Below are 19,600 nucleotides of genomic sequence, written 5' to 3'. Positions count from 1 at the left end.
AACTGATAATGGTGGAGAATATGTTAAAAACACATTCATCAACTTTTGCACCGAAAATGGAATTCAAATGCAACATACTGTTCCATACACTCCACAACAAAATGGTGTAGCTGAAAGGAAAAATCGCACCTTAAAGGAAATGGCTAATTGTATGCTGCAATCTAAAGGACTCAGTCTTAGTTTTTGGGCCGAAGCAATTAATTGTGCAAATTATATAATCAATCGCACTCCTACTAAGGTTCTAGAGAATATCACTCCAGAAGAAGCTTGGAGTTCCATTAAACCAGATGTAAGTCACTTTCGTGTGTTTGGAAGTGAAGCATGGGCCCATATTCCAGATGAAAAGCATAAAGCTTTAGAACCTAAGAGTGAGAAATGTACTTTTGTTGGATATTCTGAAGATGTAAAAGGTTATAGACTTATTCCATTTAAGTCCAAAAATGTTATCATTAGAAGAGATGTAAAATTTGATGAAAATAAATCGGCCTGCGAGCCTAGTCCGGCGGATGTGCCACCTCTTCCTATCTCTTCTATCTTTGAAAACATTTCTTCTTCTGATGATGAAAGCGAGGATGATAATCCTCCCCCACCTTCTCAGGATCCTCAACTTCCAAGATGGGTCCGTGCTACTCGGGATGCAGCAGGTGATCTTGCCGGTGATCCTACAGATCAGCGACGTACACGTTCTCAGTTTGAAAGAGCCTCTTCTTTACTGGCTCAAGCTCCAGTAAATCATGATCCTGACACTTTTGCAGAAGCTTCAGGCCATCCACATTGGGAAGCAGCTATGAATGAAGAATATCATTCATTGATGACAAATGATACATGGGATCTTGTTCCTCTACCAAAGGGACGCAAACTTGTTAGATGCAAATGGGTTTACAGAACCAAGTATGGACCAGATGGGAAAGTTGATAAACATAAAGCTCGTCTAGTTGCTAAGGGCTTTTCACAGGTTGAAGGCATTGACTACACTGAAACCTTCTCTCCAGTTGCCAAAATGAACTCTATCCGCCTTGTTCTTTCCCTTGCTGCCTCTTTAAAATGGGAAGTCCATCAAATGGATGTTAAATCTGCCTTCTTGCATGGGGACTTGCAGGAAGAAATCTATATGGAACAACCCATTGGCTTCATACAAACAGACTCCAGCCTCGTTTGTCGACTTAAGAAATCCCTTTATGGCCTCAAGCAAGCTCCTCGGGCTTGGTATGCCAAAATGGATAGCTTTCTTTTAGAATCTGGCTTTTCTAGGTGTCATTCTGACAATACTGTCTACACCAAGAAAGTGGGCAACTCTCTTATCATCCTTGTTCTTTATGTTGATGATCTTATTCTTACTGGTAGTGATCCCAACCTTATAAACCATGTGAAGTCCAGCCTTAAAAAGAAATTTGAAATGACAGACTTAGGACACTTACACTATTTTCTCGGTCTTCAAGTCTTGCAATCCCAAGAAGGTATTTTCCTTTCCCAGTCCAAGTATGCTTGTGATATTCTTCGTCATTTTCACATGGAAGACTGTAAGCCAGCCCCTTCTCCCTTTCAGTCTGGAGTCAAACTTTCAGTCTCTTGTACTTCTCCTGAAGTTGATGCTACCTTATACCGTCAACTTGTCGGAAAACTCTTGTATTTAACCCATACTCGTCCTGATCTTTCCTTTGCTGTTGGCCTTGTTGCTCGTTTTATGCAAAACCCCCGTGAAAGTCATTGGAAAGCAGCTAAAAGAATACTTCGTTATGTTCGAGGTACAGTACAGTTTGGGATTCATTACAGTGCCAAAGCAGCTCCTCTGTTAGTTGGTTTCACTGATTCTGATTGGGCTGGTGACCTTGATGATCGGAAGTCTACTGCCGGTTATGTCTTCACTCTTGGTTCAGGACCTATTACATGGGCTTGTAAGAAACAGGCTGCCATTTCTCTTTCGTCAGCAGAAGCAGAGTATCGTGGTGCCGTGGAAGCTAGTAAGGAAGCCTTGTGGCTTCGTCAGATCCTATCAGAGTTTGGCTTTGAGCAGCAGCATCCAACCACACTTTGGTGTGATAATCAAAGTGCCATTCAGCTATGCAAAGATCCAGTCCAGCATCAGCGCAGCAAACACATTGAACTACACATGCACTTCATCAGAAAGCTCATTCATGACCATGTTCTTGAAGTGCAATATTGTCCAACGGATGATCAGGTTGCAGACATCTTCACAAAGGCTCTCACAGAGGCGAAGTTCACTAAACTTCGATATATGCTTGGAGTTCAGGAAGTTGTCACTAAGGGGGGATAGGCTCTAGTGCCTCCTTCCTTCTCCTATTGTGTCATATTTGTAAATCCTTCAATCCTATCCCAAGTTGTTCTTAAGGGGGGATGTTAGGATATTCCGACACATAGGATATAGTTAAGTTCAACTTGGTCTAGCATAGAGTTAGGTTAGAGTTAGGTAAAGTGTGTTTCTTTACCGTTGTACATTTTGTAACTTACAATCCGACGGTCACGATATGTAGTGATCCGACGGTTCACTCTCACCTCGGTATTACCGACACTTGATCCGTGGCTTGACACCCTGTTACACAGTAATTTATCACTGCCTTCCTGTCAGTCGCCCTGCTGTCACAATCACTAAGTGTTTGATCCCTGAACTGGCTTAAAACCCATTTTTCCAAAGTTTTGTGCATCAGCGCGTTTGTTCCTAAAATAACCGCGATGACCAGCGCCCCACAGCGTATTTCGTGCGCTGCCATCGCGGAAGAACATCATTTTTCCGCGATGACGCACAGCGCGGCTTTCGCGTGTTCTTCCGCGCTGACATGACTTGTTCAGTTATTGTTATGTGCTGACAGCGCGGCAGTCTCCATATAATCCGCGCTGATCCAGTTCGGGCGAATTTGTTCAAACAACCAGCCTTCCAGATCTCTCCAGGCTTGGTTGTTAGCTTTGTGAATATCGACTCCCTTCTGTGGCATGTCTGTTCGACCCTTTGCAACTACTCCCCTTGAAGATAAGCTCATCCTTCCACCTTTTTAGGAGACTCATTCTCCTATATAAACTTCCACCATTACCATGAGCAGCTGGTTAGAAACTAGCTAGACTTAGCTTGGATTGTACAGAGCTTGTAGTGCTCAGATTGCTGCTATAGGTGTGGTGTGTTAGGAGTGGAAGTGATTGATTGCTTTGGGAAGTTTGTTTGTGACATTTGTGTGAGAGAGAGAGAGTTGTTTGTCTTGGGAGAACCATCCTCAAAGGTGAATGCTTGAGATACATGCTGACTGATCCCTCCTGAGGAGTTTACCGACGTCAGAACATTTGGTTGTACTCTTCTCTATTCTGATTAATAATAGATGACTGCTATTATTGTTCCATTCTCGTTTGTTTATGCAATGGATAAATGTGAATTATGTCTTTTCTGACTGGCATATAGTTACTTTTACTAGATTTTACGCTTGCGTTTGCCTTCTCTTCGTGTGTGCAGGTGTCCGTTCGCGGGGATCGCGGAGGACTGTGACCAGCTGAAGCGAAGGAGCGAAGGAAACATCTCTTCGTCACACGACAGCGCAGGAATCCAAGTAGGTGCTCTTTACTTCTTGTTTAATTGTAACTAGGAACATGCGTGGCAGCATTGTGTGATTGTTGCTAGACCCCTATTGGGCTAGTAGGGATCGCCTCTATCCGTAGAGGGGATTTACCTTCTCAACAATTTGGCGACTCCGCTGGGGAAAAGCCTTTTTGAGTCTTGAGTCCACTTTTGTGTTTGGCTTTGATTGATCTCTTTGTGGGTTTTTGGGATTGTCTTTTGTTGCTTATGAACTTTCTGGGTGTTCTGGAAAGCGTCTTTATTATTAAAAAGCTCCTGCCTTTGGTTTGGGAAGTTTTTATTTTGGCTTTCCTTGTTTTTTACTCCCAGCGCGTTTTATTTCGGAACAGTCGCGCTGACATCGCGACTCTGTTCTTTTGGTTTTCTCTTCATCGCGCCTGTACGTCTAACAGCCGCGCTGACCTCGTTTTCAAGGGCAGCGCGCTTTATTCGTGTTCTTCCGCGCTGACATCGCGCCCCCTCTTCTTTGCGATTTCGGTCATCGCGCCTGTGTGCCTTATATCCGCGCTGACCTCGTTTGTCCTAGGGCAGCGCGCTTTTTCCCTGACTTTCCGCGCTGACGTCGCAAAGTTGCTGAAGACCTCCCCCTGTCAGCGCCAAGTTGCTGAAGGCTACCCGCGCTGAGCCTGAAAAACTCTTTTTTGTCCAAATTGACCTCCTGAACCTCTTGCTGTGACTTTCCCTTCTTCTCCCCACTTGTCTGATGACTTGTTTTTCACTCTCTGAACTTTGAACTGTTTGATTACGGAGCTCAACTCCATAGGGTTTCGTTTTGCTTGGTTTTAAGTTTGCAAACAACTTCCCTTCTAGCTGCTTGGTTCATGTTTTCATCCTTACTTTTGCGATTACTGGATTGTGTTTGGGTCTCTAATTGACTGGTTGCGACTCTGGTCCGTCGGATGTTTGCTTTTCTCTATTTGATTTCACGCTCTGAACCCTAGGACATCTAGTGGCCGTGTGTGTGTCAAGCCTCCCGTAAGGATCCCTGTTTGCTTGATTGACCAGCTCGTTCTAGACTCGCTTTTCGCATTTTTCCAGTGATTGTCAGAGTGTATTGGTTTGTGCTTCCAAGCGGTCTTTTTCGCTTCCTCCTTGCTTGCGATCCTTGCTTGTTTTGCAGAGCTTAGATCACATAGCTCGTGCATTGCCTTGTTTCCCTTTGATTTCGAGACTTTGGTTGAGTGTTTCCGGGAACTTCGTGTGCTCTCATTAAGTAGTTTACTTGGTGTTCAAGTTCCTCCAAATTCCTTTAGGTGTTTTATGTCACTAAAAGAAAACGAATTAGTAGCTTACTTTAAAATTCAAAAAGGAAAAGAACATTTCATTGATTTCCATTTTCAAAAGAAAAGTTTCCTTTCCTCGCTTTAGTTGCATTTAGCTGCTCGTTTGTTTGTATTCGTTTTGTTTAAAAAATTCTTTGCTCTCTCGTAGCTAGAATTCATCGAACGAAACGAAATTCTTTTGCATTTAGATTGCATCTAAGTAATTGTGAGCGAACATACGATAGAGCTTGAAATCGAAACTTAATCTCAAGATCAACTATAAAATGAACCAAATGAATCTAAAAACGCATTGGAACTAAACGCAAATATTTAGAGGTCTAGGTTAGAGACGTGTTCCGGCGTCTTAAAACATAGTCACTGTTGTTTCACATTAGGTTGGGTGATTCCTCCTTCTGTGACTCGATAGTGGTCTAATACGGACTGCGCTCCCACGTACCGTCGAGTATATAGGGAGACCCCACTAGGCTTTTATCCTTTATCCATAGGAAGCCGAGTCGGCCGCCCTACAATTCGCAATGCAGTGAACACAGCATTCACGAAGATTGACCACCCGTACCCTAAAAAGTATTCTGTGGTTTTGTGAAGAGTTTGGCACACCCTCTACCTAGAGTTCCAGAGCAGTCACTTTTGATCCTTTTCGGACTCCCTAAACGAAAAGGTGCCTGTGAGCGTCTTGTCACTTCGTGCTCATTAAACATTCGAAGGAGACTGGAGTCATCTTTGTCCTTTTCTCGACTCCTGAAATATGAAAAGGTCAAGTTTGGTCCTTGCGTCTTAAAAATTAATTTGGCCACGATAACATATCCTTTTTTAGGTCTTGTGTGCGATAGTTTTGAGTAGGCTTTTATCGATAGTTTCCTTTAAGAGTTCTAAGGGGTCTGGTCATCCTGGCTGACCCATCAACTCCCGGTATAAGTGACCAAGGTTCTCAATCCTCTGTTGCTCCCGAGGTACCAGTTGAAGGCGGTACTCTTCCCATTGTTCCGAGTATCCAGCCTATTAACGTACGGTCCCCAGGCAACCCAGATTACTTGGAGGATTGGAATCCCGTCTGGGAAGAAGATTGGGATACCCCCCAAACCCCCCGTACCCCTTTAGGTATGTCATCTCCAATGGAGGGGGCAGCTTCCAGCACGGTTGAGACACCCGCAGTCACAGACATCGAGACACCCGCGGTCACAGACATTGAGACCCCGATCCCGTCTTCATCTCCCCTCCCTCCACGATATCAATCGCTAAGGGATAGGTATGATGCTAGAACAACTTCTACCACTATATGGGATCCTACTCTCGCTGCCTCGATCGGCCCTTTTGTTTCGCAGCCTCTTTTCCCACCCCTCACGTCAGAACTCAACCCGCCCGTCACCTCAGTTCCCGCTCAACCTACTGTTTGTGTAGCACGTTCGACTCCGGTCGTCAGTGCTGTACCGATTCCCTCGTCTGAAGTTCCTCAAGCTGGTTCTTTTGTTGGAGGCATTCCAGGATCAGGACCGTATGATGCTTATGGGGAACCTATAACAGACCCAGATTACGATGGTCCTGTTTTCTTCTTCGATGCAAATGGTGAGTTCCTTGAGGAAATCTCAGGTCTCCCTCGTCACCCTTTCGAAGAGAACGAGGAATCTTTGAATGTCATGTATGACCACACTACTAAGTACTTTGGAAACCGAGACCCTCCTCGGCAGCCCATAGGACCACCCAATCAGGACCCGTCATTCTACGTGCAGCCCCCTCAAGGGCAACCATTATATGGCCTGCCTGACCCAGGACAATCTGGGCACCCACAAGGTCAACCTTACCAGGAACAACCTATGGACATGGGAGGTCCGCCATACCCATATCAGAATCAACCTACTGGGCAGCCAGAGCAACCGTCTTTTCAAGACCAGCTTGGTTTCCAGCCAGGGTACCCCTCTGGACAAACTGGCTCAGTTTACAATCCCTCAAATCAACCAGCCGTCCAGCAAGGGTATCCTTATGGCCAGGGTGGACAACCCTATGTTCAACAGGGCCCACCTACCCCTCGAAACGCAAATCCTTCTGGGCAAGGGGGGCAACCCTCTGCCCAGCCTATATACCCAAGAGGGCAGCCTGCCGTACAGCAAGCCCAACCCTCTTCCCAACCCGGTTACAGTGGGGGACAAACGGGCCAACCGTCTATACAGCCAAATCAACCCGGGGTCTACCCTCACCGTCAACCTGGACAAGCTGGCCAGCCTCGGCGTCAACCAGCTATCCAACCAATTCGACCACCCGTTCCGCGAAGACAACCCTTGGTGGCACATGGACAACCTGGCGTTCAGCAAGGCTATCCTGCTGGCCAACCAGGTCCATCTCGAATCCGACCAAGTCAACCTTCGGGACGTGTAGTCCAACCTCAACCGGTTCAAGGACAATACTCTGGGCCTCAGACTCAAACAGGTTATCAACCTCCATATCAAACGCAGCCTGCCTACCAGGCTCCGTATGCGACCCAGCAGTCACATGGCTACCAGCAACCCCAGGGGCAAAATCAGTATGCTCCTTACCAAAATTATCAGCGACCACAGGTCACTCCCTATCAAAATTATCAATATGGTCAACCTGGCGGGCAAGCTGCTAATTCATGGGGAGCTGGGGGGCAAACACAGGGACAGTCGTCCGCACACGGACAAAACTCCTACGGACAAACTCCCTATGTGCCAGGTCCTTTCGGACCAGGTCCATCGGGACAAAATTCCTATGCGGCCGGTCCTTTTGGGCCAGGTCCGTCTGGACAAAGTTCGTGGGGGCAACCCCAATTTGGGTGGAACCCTAATACCGCCTCGAACCCTCAGCCACACATGTCCTTCAACCCGCAGCTACCATTTTTGGCTACGTTGGAACTACCCGATGTGTCCAAGTTAACAAACGATCCTATTTTGCATAACTCATGGTGGCCACCGGTTCCGACCAAAATACCAGGTGACTGTCCAAAGTTCGACGGCAAAGCCGGAGAGGATCCTCAAGCCCACGTAATGACATATCACCTTTGGTGTTCATCTAACTCATGGCTTGATGATTCTATCCGACTGCGCCTCTTCCAGAGGACCCTCACTGGTTCAGCCGCAAAATGGTACATCGAACTTCATCGCGGTATGTTTTCAGACTTTAACTCGTTGGCTATGGCCTTTCTTACTCATTTTCAGTTACCCATTCGGTACGAGACTGGGACCCATTTGCTCACGTCTCTAAAACAGGATACGGCAACGCACATCTCTGATCATATACATGAATGGAGAAGACGCCGTCGTTTGATTAAATTTTGGATTCCCGATCAACTCCTGACCGACTGGTTTACCACGTCCTTTGTTCCTAAAATTGCCAAAGATATTGCAATGGGGGCGTGTGTAACTGAAGAGCAAGCGATTGCGCGAGCTCAATACCTTGACTTAGTATATTCTCAGTCAGGTACTTTGTATGACTATTTGCCAGATGCCCCGAGGCACGGACAAACCAAAGCTCCACCGAAACCGTCTGTGGATGGAGTTATTGGCTCCGTGAATTCACCAAGTAAGAAATCAACCGCAAACTCTGGGAAGCAGAAACAAAACGCCTCTAACGAGAATGCTTCTCAGAGCCCATCTATTCCTGGGAATACCTCCGAGGTAAATGCCGTTCAGTCCACCGCGGCAGACAAATCCTCGAAAGGCAAAAAGAAAGGAAAGGCCAAAGAAAAATCCGGACAACCTAAGCAGAATCCTCCTAAACCTCCCACCGAGGACGGAGCCAAGCGGAAGCCTAAGTATCCCTGCCTCATTTGCGAGGAGGATCACTACACCAAGGACTGCCCCAGGCGGTCCGAGGTTAGTCGGCTTTTAAAAGGTGCTTCAGGGTCCCCCGCCGTGCTTAAAGAGCCTTTCCCATCCCAGCAGACGCATCAGGTGGCAGACCCTTCTCAACCCTCTTCCTCGTTCGGTTCTCAAGTATTCATGGCAGGAACCATCCCCGTCCACGTCACGACTCGAACGAAAGAATATCCATCTTCAGCCGGGAAGGAGCCGGAGGTCCCCTCCAGCGCTCCCGCGTCTAGTTCTGGCCCTCTTCACATTGAACGGCCCAGCACCGAGACGATCCCCCGACCCCCTCCCAAAGGTGTACTCAGGAAGTCATCTTATAACCCCAATGCTCGTGCCGCTCAGCATTATAGCATTGTCGAGGACTTAGCTCAGGCTCCGTCTGCTATGTCCGCGTTAGAAGTCCTCCAGAGCTGCCCCTCCCAGAGGAAGTCCCTGCTATCAGCAATTGGTGGCATCGACCCGGCAGATTCGGATCTCATTTCTTTCGACCTCGAAGGTTTCACGCAGAGATTACCTCATCAGGTGGCCTTCCTTATACAAGTTCTCATCAAAGGCAAGACGATTCACCGTACTGTCATTGATGAAGGAGCCTCAACCTGCATCATGTCGGTTGCTTGTTGGAAGGCTATTGGTTCGCCTGCCCTGAGCCAGTCTCCCACCACCCTAGAGGCGTTCGATGGAAGAGAATCTCGTCCACTTGGTATCCTCCCGCGTTTACCTATCTCTTTAGAAGGGAAAACTGTAGAAGTCGAGGTTGAAGTCGTTGACGCTAACCTCACTTACAACCTCCTTCTAGGACGAAGCTGGACTTATGCCATGCAAGCCGTGGCTTCCTCCTTATTCCGTGTCGTTCGTTTTCCCCATCAAGGAAAAATCGTCACGGTGGACCAGCTGTCCTTTTTTGCTTCCTCTTCTGAAGGGAATGTACCATTCGTGGAGCATACCTTCAAATCGCTCGAGAGTGTGGGTGCCGGATTATTTAAAGATCCCTCCTTGATGGGAGTCTTTCCCCTCCCACCTCCAAATCTCGCCTCCGTTAACATGATCACGACGCATTCTGATCCATGGGTTCTCCCTCCCGTGAATCAAGAAGACTCCTGGGGCGAGATGATGCCGTTGAGCCCAGCCGAGCTCAACTACATCGAAATAGTTGCTGCATCGGCTTCAACCTCCGGACCTGCTATTCCAGGCAGCGTTCCCGATTCACCTCAAACCTTCCCCTGGTTGGGAGAGAAGGCCACCTCGGACCCCCTGAAGGAATCATTCCCATCCGACGAGGCTATTATCGAGACTATGTCTCCCGAAGAGCTCCCTTGGTTAGATCACCACCATCGCTCTTCGTTCCTCCCTCCTCATTCGGAAATGGCCACGTGTCTCGGAAAGTTTGCTTCATGTCTCCCACATATCCCTCTCCAAACACCTATCCAGTTATATCAAGTGTCTTCGGAAGGGAACATGGGTAACATTACGCAGACTTTGGCTATCGACATCTCTGTCAAAACAGGGGTTGTCGAAAATATTCATATTGGAGTCACATGTACTCCTGAGGAAATTCAAATCTACACAGATCTATTTCGTGAATTTCGTGATGTTTTCGCATGGTCTTACGAAGAAATGCCCGGCATTGACCCCAGTATCGTGGAGCACGAAATCCCTACCTATCCTGGGGCTAAGCCTGTTCGTCAGCGTTTACACCCGGTGCACCCTCGAAAGGCTGCAGCCATCAAGGCCGAAGTTGAAAAGCTTTTTCGAGCTGGTTTCATTTATGCCATTCCCCTCACGGAATGGGTATCTAATATAGTTCCTGTCAATAAAAAACAGGGCACTATTCGGGTTTGTGTTGACTATCGCGATATCAATCGCGCCTGTCCAAAAGATAACTTTCCTACGCCTTTTATTGATCAGCTTATCGATGATTGCGCAGGAAGCGAAATTTATTCGTTCATGGACGGCTTTTCTGGTTACAACCAGATCAACATAGCCCCCGCAGACCAGCACAAGACTGCTTTCATTTGTCCTTGGGGCACCTTCGCTTACAAGAAGCTACCTTTCGGTCTTAAAAATGCCGGCGCCACTTTCCAGCGTGCGATGTCGTATGCTTTTCATGATATCCGAAACATCGTACAGCCTTACCTGGATGACCTACCCGCTCATTCAGCTAAACGTCAAGACCATCCATCTCATTTACGCGAAATCTTCCTTCGCTGTCGACACTACCGTATTCGACTCAATCCGCATAAGTGTGTCTTCTGCGTGGAATCTGGCCGACTACTCGGGTTTATCGTCTCCCGAGAGGGCATCCGTTTGGATCCCCTTAAAGTCGAGGCCATTGTGAATCTTCCTCCCCCTGCCACTCTACAGCAATTACAAAGCTTGCAGGGAAAAGCCAATTTTCTCAGACGATTCATCCCAAATTATGCCGAGGTGGCCAAGGGTTTCACGCGATTACTAAAGCGAGACACGCCCTTTCATTGGGACGCTATCGCTCAGCAATCTTTTGAGCGTCTTAAAGACCTTCTGGTCTCAGCTCCGCTCCTAAGACCTCCAAATTACCACCGTGACTACACCCTTTATCTGGCCGCTGCCGATACCACCATCGGCATGGTTTTAGTGCAAGACGATGACGATGGCTCGGAGCACGTTGTATACTATCTTAGTCGCAACCTCCTTGATACGGAGACTCGCTATGCATATGTCGAAAAGTTGGCATTGGCCGCTGTATGTGCCGTCCAACGTTTCCGTCATTACATCCTGTTGCGCACAACGACCGTGATCTCTGACTGCAACCCCATGACCTATATTTTATCACGTCAGTTGCTGGGGGGCAAATACTCGAAGTGGATCGTAATCCTCCAAGAGTTCGACTTGGAATTTACTGCCGCCAAGTCCAAGAAATCACTGGTCTTTGCTGAACTGCTCTGTTCCTTACCATCTCAATCTGCACCATCTCATTCAGAGGAGCAAATTCCGGATGAAACGCTCTTTCTCATCAGCACTCTCGACCCATGGTACGGGGACATCATTGTATATTTACAAACGTCTTCGTTTCGTCCCAATACATCAAAGGAAGCCCGACGACGGATACGTCATCAGGCTCAACCGTATCGCATTTTAGGCGACACCCTGTACCGCCTCGGCGTCGATTCTATTCTTCGCCGATGCTTAACTCTCGAGGAAGCTGAGCGAGTCATGAATGACTGCCACTCCGGCGCTTGTGGCGGCCACATGTCCGGATACGCTACCGCTCAAAAGATCCTCCGCGCTGGTTATTTCTGGCCTTCTATATTCAAGGATTGCATCCTTGCTGTACGCGCATGCCATGAATGCCAGGTTTACCACCGGAAGATGCGTGCACCTGTTGCACCACTGCACCCTGTTGTAACCGTAGGTCCATTTGCCAAATGGGGCATCGATTATACGTCCTGTAACCCTCGTTCGGCCGGGGGGCATGGGTACATTATCGTTGCCGTGGATTATTTCACCAAGTGGGCCGAAGCGATGCCTACATTAAACGAAGACGGTCACACAGCGGCGCAGTTTTTATTCAATCATATCATCACTCGCTTCGGAGTCCCTCAGGCTATTGTTACAGATCATGGAAAGCATTTCCGAAATCATATGATGACAGAGTTAACGAGCCAGTTAGGCTTGCGTCAAGATAGTTCGTCACCGTACTATCCTCAATCTAACGGTCAAGTTGAAGCTGTGAACAAAGTTTTGATCACCATGCTTCAACGCACCGTCAATACACACAAGTCGAACTGGCATCTAATGCTTTTCCCAGCCTTGTGGGCCTACCGGACTTCTGTGAAGGATGCCACCGGTTTCACCCCGTTTCAACTGGTCTATGGACTGGAGGCTACCCTTCCCGTCGAATGTGAAATTCCTTCATTAAAATTAGCTGTCGAGTTGCTTCCCAACACCACTCCGGTGGAGGAACGGCTTCTTTACCTAGAACGGTTAGACGAGACTCGTCGTTTGGCCTCTCTGGCTATCGAAGCGCAGAAGAAGAGAGTCAAAGCTCACTTCGATCAGAATATTCATCCTCGTTCCTTTGTTGAGGGAGATTTAGTACTGCTCTACGATCAAGCTAAGGATAAGCTGGGGGCAGGAAAACTCGAATCCATGTGGTTAGGTCCCTACATCGTGAAACGTGTTTTACAAAAGGGCGCATACGAGTTGATTGATTATGAAGGAAATCCTCTTGACAAGCCCCGAAATGGGCTGTATCTGAAGAAGTACTATGCATAGCCGCTCACAGTCACTTTGTATATACGTGTGTTTTTGAGTTTTTACTGCATGAGTTTCTTTTGCTTTGGTGTGAAGGCGTGTTTTTGCCCCTTATTATGCTTTCTCTTTCCTGCGCAGATGTCTCGTACTCCTTATGTTGGTTTCGCTGATGGTGCCTGCCGTAGTACTTGTAATTTGTCTTCGGCAGCGTGGGTGATCTACGATCCTCACGAGGAGTTGATAAACCTGCAGGGTGTATGCCTAGGTCGTACCACTAACAACGTTGCCGAGTACAGTGCTGTAATAGAATTACTTGCCGAAGCTGTTGACCTCGGCATCCGAGAGCTAGTGGTGAACCTGGACTCCCAGCTGGTTGTCCATCAACTCAACAGACGATATTCCGTCAGAGACCAGCGCATATTAAGGTTGTACCTACGTGTAAGATTGTTAGAACGGAATTTCGATTACATTACTTATCAGCATATTCCGAGACGATTAAATACGTTGACTGATGCATTGGCAAATCATGTATTAGATAGACATTTGCGAAACAGATAAACATCATACAAGGAAGGAAAGAACAGCATAGTAAGACCATAAGCATATGTAAATAAATTATTTCAAGCATAGTTTGCACGTGTGTGTTTTTAAGCTTGCATTAAACATATAAAATCCATGAGCCGAGTGTCGTGCAAGTTCATACATAAGATCACAAATTGTACTGAACAAACGCATAACACAAGATAACACATCATCACATGTAACAACGACTCATCCAAAAATCGGTATGCATATATATATATATCGTGTGGCGCACTGAGGCGCTCAAAAATAGAAATACATGTCCCAAAATCTCATACATCTGAGTCATAATGTCTCAAAATAAACAGTGGAAATAAAACCTAGGTGACTAATCGGCTGGATGGTGCTCTCTGTAGTACACAGCCGCTCGTGCTACCCGCCTCAGAAGGCGGTGCACTCTGGGTTCCACACCCACTGTGTGGATCTGATGCTCCACAGGAACCTCCTCGACCCCCTGGAAGTCCGGCACCCCCTCCAGCAACCCCTCAAGGTTGCGAGCCACAATCTCTGGTGTGTTGGCCCCTGGAGGGGCTAAGGCCAAAGCTCCGGCTCCCGGGCCCTCTCTCCGTGCCGTGGCAGCCAGGCCAATCGGTCTAGTAGGCCCCACATCTGCATGACAAGACATTTATTAAGACATGTACATAAAAATTTTAAAAAATACAAAACTCAAAAGACAAAAAGTGTCATACCTGCATCATCCCACTGTTCACCCGGAGGCAGCACCAAGTCAGGATCATTGCGGAAATCCATCCCCGCATATGGCCAATCCTGTACGAAGATCTCCTGTTGGTCCAACCAGTCTCTGAAATATACCCCCCAGCTATGTGGTCGGCCGCCACCCCCACGTGGCATAATCCGAGCCCATCGTGAGGCCCTCGTCTCTCGAGGATCTCTGGGGGCATCCACAGCCATAGACTGCAGTCGCATGGCTGGTACTCGCTCCAGGATGAGCGGGACCAGGATCGATCCATACCCGAACTGCTTCGTCTCTCCGCGACGGCAGTTGCTCAATTGCCTCTTCATATTGTTGCACACTGCAGTGCACCAGTCAAACGCGGTAGGCTCGAGGCACTCGAGGGCTAGTAGGAGATGGGTCTTGGATGCCTCGTGGTTCGCCATGCTGCCCGCTGCCCGGGTCACCATGAACAGGATGGTGCGCAGCACTATATCTCTCACTGTGGGGATCGAGCACTTCCCACTCCGCGTTTTCACCGCCCCCGGGCAAACCTCAGCCATCAAGTCATCCAGGGTACCACCGCTAGGTCGCTGCCCCTCTAAGATAGGCCTCGCACCTCGGCGCGACAACCCAGTCAAGAAAAAGATATCCATATGATCAAACTCAATGTCGTGACCACGGATGGTGAACTTTTGGTCCACCGGGTTCCATGCCCTGATCAGCAGCTCCAGCAGATCATGTTGGGCCCTCAGACGCGGCGTAAGGAAGAATTTCATGAATCCACACGCCCGCATGGCATTGCAGCAATTTACGTCTCCCCAAGCAGCCACATCCTCTACATCGTGGACTCTCTCTTGCCATTGAAAGGCCATGGTGTCCTGCATGAACAATAAAAACCAATCAGAAGTGCTTCCATGTAAAAATTCACGTTCATTTTCAAAAACAAAATTTTTTCCGCCCCAGCGCGGCTGTTTTAGAAACAGCCGCGCTGACAATGGCAGCTCTTTGTAAAACATGCGAGGTCAGCGCGGAAGAACACGCCTTTTCCGCGCTGACCCGAAGTTGGTTACATTGGCTATTTTTCGATCAGCGCGACCCCGTGGGCAATTTCCGCGCTGACCGAGGGCGCACCCATGCAAATAAAAAATGCCCAATTGGGCCTATTCAACCGTTAAAAAACTCCTAAAATGAACCAGAATGCAGGGCAAAGGAATGGGAACTTACCTGGAAGAAGCAGATCTGGAAATGGTCTCCGGATGGGCTGGCAATCGCTCCGTCAACTTTTTGGTTTCTCCACGTTCTTCGCACTCCAAATAGTAAAATGGTAAAAATGACTTATTACCTCCCCCTATTTATAGTAAAAACTCCTAAATTACCATATTTTTTGGGTTTTTACCATTTTTAGCCATAAAACTAGCCTTGGTTCTGTTTTCAAGCATGTTTCAATATGTTTTTACGTATATCGAATGGATTTATGCGGGTAGTGCCCTTGTGCAGGTACAGGTATCGCAGTTTGGTCGTGACAGTCCACAATTCATATGATTCCCAAAGTGTCGTCTCTAAGCTCTTTTCCGACGTTAAACAAGAGAAGATGGCCGAGCTCCCTTTCAGCTCGTTAAAGGGAACGAAAGGCGGTCGTTTTTAAGCTCTTTTTCCGACCGTTAAACCAAAAAGATCGCCGGGTGTTTGTCGTTTCGCACTCGATATTGGCTCTAAAACGACGTGTCTTCGACCACTTTTTTACTTTTTCCGGTCGGCGACACTATTTATGAAAAGTACTCCTCGGTTGTAATGGCCGGGCGGTTCTTTCGAGCACAGTTTTATACTTTTTCGGGCTCGAGAGACACAACTGTACGAAAAAGGACCCCCCTGGAGTCTCCTTTTCCGCATTCTTTTCAGACTCTCGAAACAAGAAAAGAAGCCGAGTTTTTCCTTTGTCAGGCTCGTTAAACACTCAATGACATCGGATATTGTCAACATGACACACACCAAGCATATGTTATCCCCGTCAAGCTTGTCATCCAAAAATAATCGGGGTACCTGCCTGCAAAGGTGGGGAAAATGGAACTTTGATTACAGTCGTCTCGGCAGTACGTCACTCTTGAACATGGCACTCCGCTGTTTCGTGTCTGGGTGGGGTCATCTCATCTCGTTTTCACTAGCCTCCATGGGTTTGGGACATCCTATTTGACCTCTCATCTGTTCATTGCCGTCATCATCCTACCCACTGCTCATTTGATGTCAAGTGCTGCCAAATCCGTTACAGTGCCGTTATATGTTCAAGAGAAGTTGTCCTCTGCCACAAAGCAACCTCGTTCGCTATCTCATCACAAATTATTATACCTCTGTCTCGTATCGATGATGTGGGAATCATCATGGCCCACCTTCGATCAAGGCCACTTCTCGTCGACTTCAACTCATTATCCGAGAAAGTGACTTAGAGACTCTTTCCAGGTGCCTTGGAGCCTGCATGCCTCAATGGCAGGTTCCTCGTGTTCGACGCAAGGTTTACATCATTGACCTACGATCGAATGATTCCGTGGGTGTTCGACACCAGCTCATTGATTCACACGCTACGGATTGTACCTATAGTACCTTGAGGGCCATTGTCATTATTGGTGGTACCTCTCGCGTCTGTTAACGGTTCTCATCATTGGCCGGTAATCAGACGATGTTCATGCATGTTCGACTCCAACCCCTGTATTCACATGTGTGGACTTGTACTCTGTTCGGGTCGAGATGGAGCGCAAGACCCTGGATCCTTGCTCACTGTGGTCCAGGTTGCGATTTTGTGGATAATCATTACATGACTCATTGATGGATGGCTGCGCCCATACCTGAGTCTTCATGGATGGCTGCGACCATACCTTGTCATTATTATGGTCTCTTTAGCTGGGTGGCTGCGTCCATACCATAGACCAGTCTCGCATGTCTTTTGGATGGCTACGCCCATGCCTAGACTGCATGTATGTGATTGTCAGAGATTTTTTCGGTACTTCCTGGTGGTGTTCCAGTTCGGCGTGTGTTGTAAAGCATTTCACCCCTCCCACTCTCTCGGTCTTCATGCTTTAGGGGGCATCTGTTACACAGTAATTTATCACTGCCTTCCTGTCAGTCGCCCTGCTGTCACAATCACTAAGTGTTTGATCCCTGAACTGGCTTAAAACCCATTTTTCCAAAGTTTTGTGCATCAGCGCGTCTGTTCCTAAAATAACCGCGATGACCAGCGCCCCACAGCGTATTTCGTGCGCTGCCATCGCGGAAGAACATCATTTTTCCGCGATGACGCACAGCGCGGCTTTCGCGTGTCCTTCCGCGCTGACATGACTTGTTCAGTTATTGTTATGTGCTGACAGCGCGGCAGTCTCCATATAATCCGCGCTGATCCAGTTCGGGCGAATTTGTTCAAACAACCAGCCTTCCAGATCTCTCCAGGCTTGGTTGTTAGCTTTGTGAATATCGACTCCCTTCTGTGGCATGTCTGTTCGACCCTTTGCAACTACTCCCCTTGAAGATAAGCTCATCCTTCCACCTTTTTAGGAGACTCATTCTCCTATATAAACTTCCACCATTACCATGAGCAGCTGGTTAGAAACTAGCTAGACTTAGCTTGGATTGTACAGAGCTTGTAGTGCTCAGATTGCTGCTATAGGTGTGGTGTGTTAGGAGTGGAAGTGATTGATTGCTTTGGGAAGTTTGTTTGTGACATTTGTGTGAGAGAGAGAGAGTTGTTTGTCTTGGGAGAACCATCCTCAAAGGTGAATGCTTGAGATACATGCTGACTGATCCCTCCTGAGGAGTTTACCGACGTCAGAACATTTGGTTGTACTCTTCTCTATTCTGATTAATAATAGATGACTGCTATTATTGTTCCATTCTCGTTTGTTTATGCAATGGATAAATGTGAATTATGTCTTTTCTGACTGGCATATAGTTACTTTTACTAGATTTTACGCTTGCGTTTGCCTTCTCTTCGTGTGTGCAGGTGTCCGTTCGCGGGGATCGCGGAGGACTGTGACCAGCTGAAGCGAAGGAGCGAAGGAAACATCTCTTCGTCACACGACAGCGCAGGAATCCAAGTAGGTGCTCTTTACTTCTTGTTTAATTGTAACTAGGAACATGCGTGGCAGCATTGTGTGATTGTTGCTAGACCCCTATTGGGCTAGTAGGGATCGCCTCTATCCGTAGAGGGGATTTACCTTCTCAACACACCCGATTGGTCCATGAGTTCTATTTAAAGCGCATGGAGGGTCATTGTTCGGGTAATCCGTGCATGAGAGAAGCTTATGTAAATTTTCATTCTTTGATTAATAAATTGTCTGTACCCACGTTGGGACAGGCCGTGGACTGTTTCCCTCCTTGCACTCTGAGGGTTTTAACCACGTCAAAAATACTGGTGTATTGATTTGAGATCTGGTTGTGAGCGGTGTCCTTTTGGTATTCTTTCTGAGGAACTTACCCTGTAAATTCCTACAAATATCTGTCTCCGAGAAGAGGTATTACTGCCGTATAAAAATCTCTGTTGCGTGAGCCAGCTTGGCACCCAGTTGTACTCAAGAAATCTGTATAATAATAAAACCCTCATAACTACTGCACTGGTTTTCCTGCATTGGGTTTTTCGGGGGACGATTGGCAAAAAATAACGGTGTCCCTTGTGTGCTTGTCTAGTATTTAAGTTGCTGATCTGTAAATGAGTTAAGGCCGCATTTGTGTTTATTTTTAGTATTTATATGTATAAATAACTTGTTAATTGAATAAACAAGTAGGTTAAATAAACTAGATAATGCAGTAGGAATTTCTGACGTGTCAAACTTAGAAATTTCAAGAATAAGAACATTGACAAATGTCAAATATGTACTTGAGTTGAAGAACAATTCGATTTCTTTGGGAGTATTGAATTCAAATTTCAAAGGGTTACAAATTCACAAGTCAAGGTGGAGCGCTAAAAGTTTCGGAGGGCGCTTTGGTTGATATGAGGACAGAGAAGATCGGAAACCTTTACAGACTTAAAGGAAGTACTTAGGTTAATGAGGCAGTAATTGTATTTGAGGAGGCAGGAGAAGTTACCCACCTATTGCATCAACCACTGGGTCACATTGTGAAAATTCCAATACCGGAATCCTATTGCAACAATTGGAAATTATTCTCCTAATTGTAAATTTAATTTAATAATTTATTTACTGTTTGCTACAACAAATACTAAATAAATCACACTACAACCTACACATATAAAACTGCGGAAGAATCAATGCTAGCACACACATAAAATAACACAGTTATTTTCGGACGAAATTCCCCGGAAAAACCCAACTTGGGAAACCAGGGCAACAACTGAGGGTTTTATTATTATGCAAGAGTGAAATAATTTGAGTACAAGCTGGGTGGCGAATACTGGCAATCCTGCAGGGAAGATACTGGCAAAAATTTGGAG

The 19,600-nt window shown here is 47.0% G+C and overlaps 1 protein-coding gene across 1 annotated transcript; it reads right to left on the bottom strand.

Moving 5' to 3' along the window:
• Positions 1-13,821: 13,821 nt before the first annotated feature.
• On the bottom strand, positions 13,822-14,272 carry LOC149156231 (uncharacterized). Its single transcript, XM_089444684.1, has 2 exons — positions 14,183-14,272; positions 13,822-14,102 (listed from the first exon to the last, which is right to left on the bottom strand). The coding sequence occupies exons 1-2, from the start codon at positions 14,241-14,243 to the stop codon at positions 13,822-13,824; spliced, it is 342 nt and encodes a 113-aa protein (XP_089300810.1). The 5' UTR covers positions 14,244-14,272.
• Positions 14,273-19,600: the final 5,328 nt, after the last annotated feature.

Source organism: Pinus tabuliformis, chromosome 9, assembly GCF_031772625.1.
Source record: "Pinus tabuliformis cultivar Carrire ecotype Pingquan chromosome 9, CPIR1, whole genome shotgun sequence".
NCBI lineage: Eukaryota > Viridiplantae > Streptophyta > Pinopsida > Pinales > Pinaceae > Pinus > Pinus tabuliformis.
The sequence above is the reverse complement of the archived record's forward strand: the minus strand, read 5'-3'. Positions and strand labels throughout refer to the sequence as shown.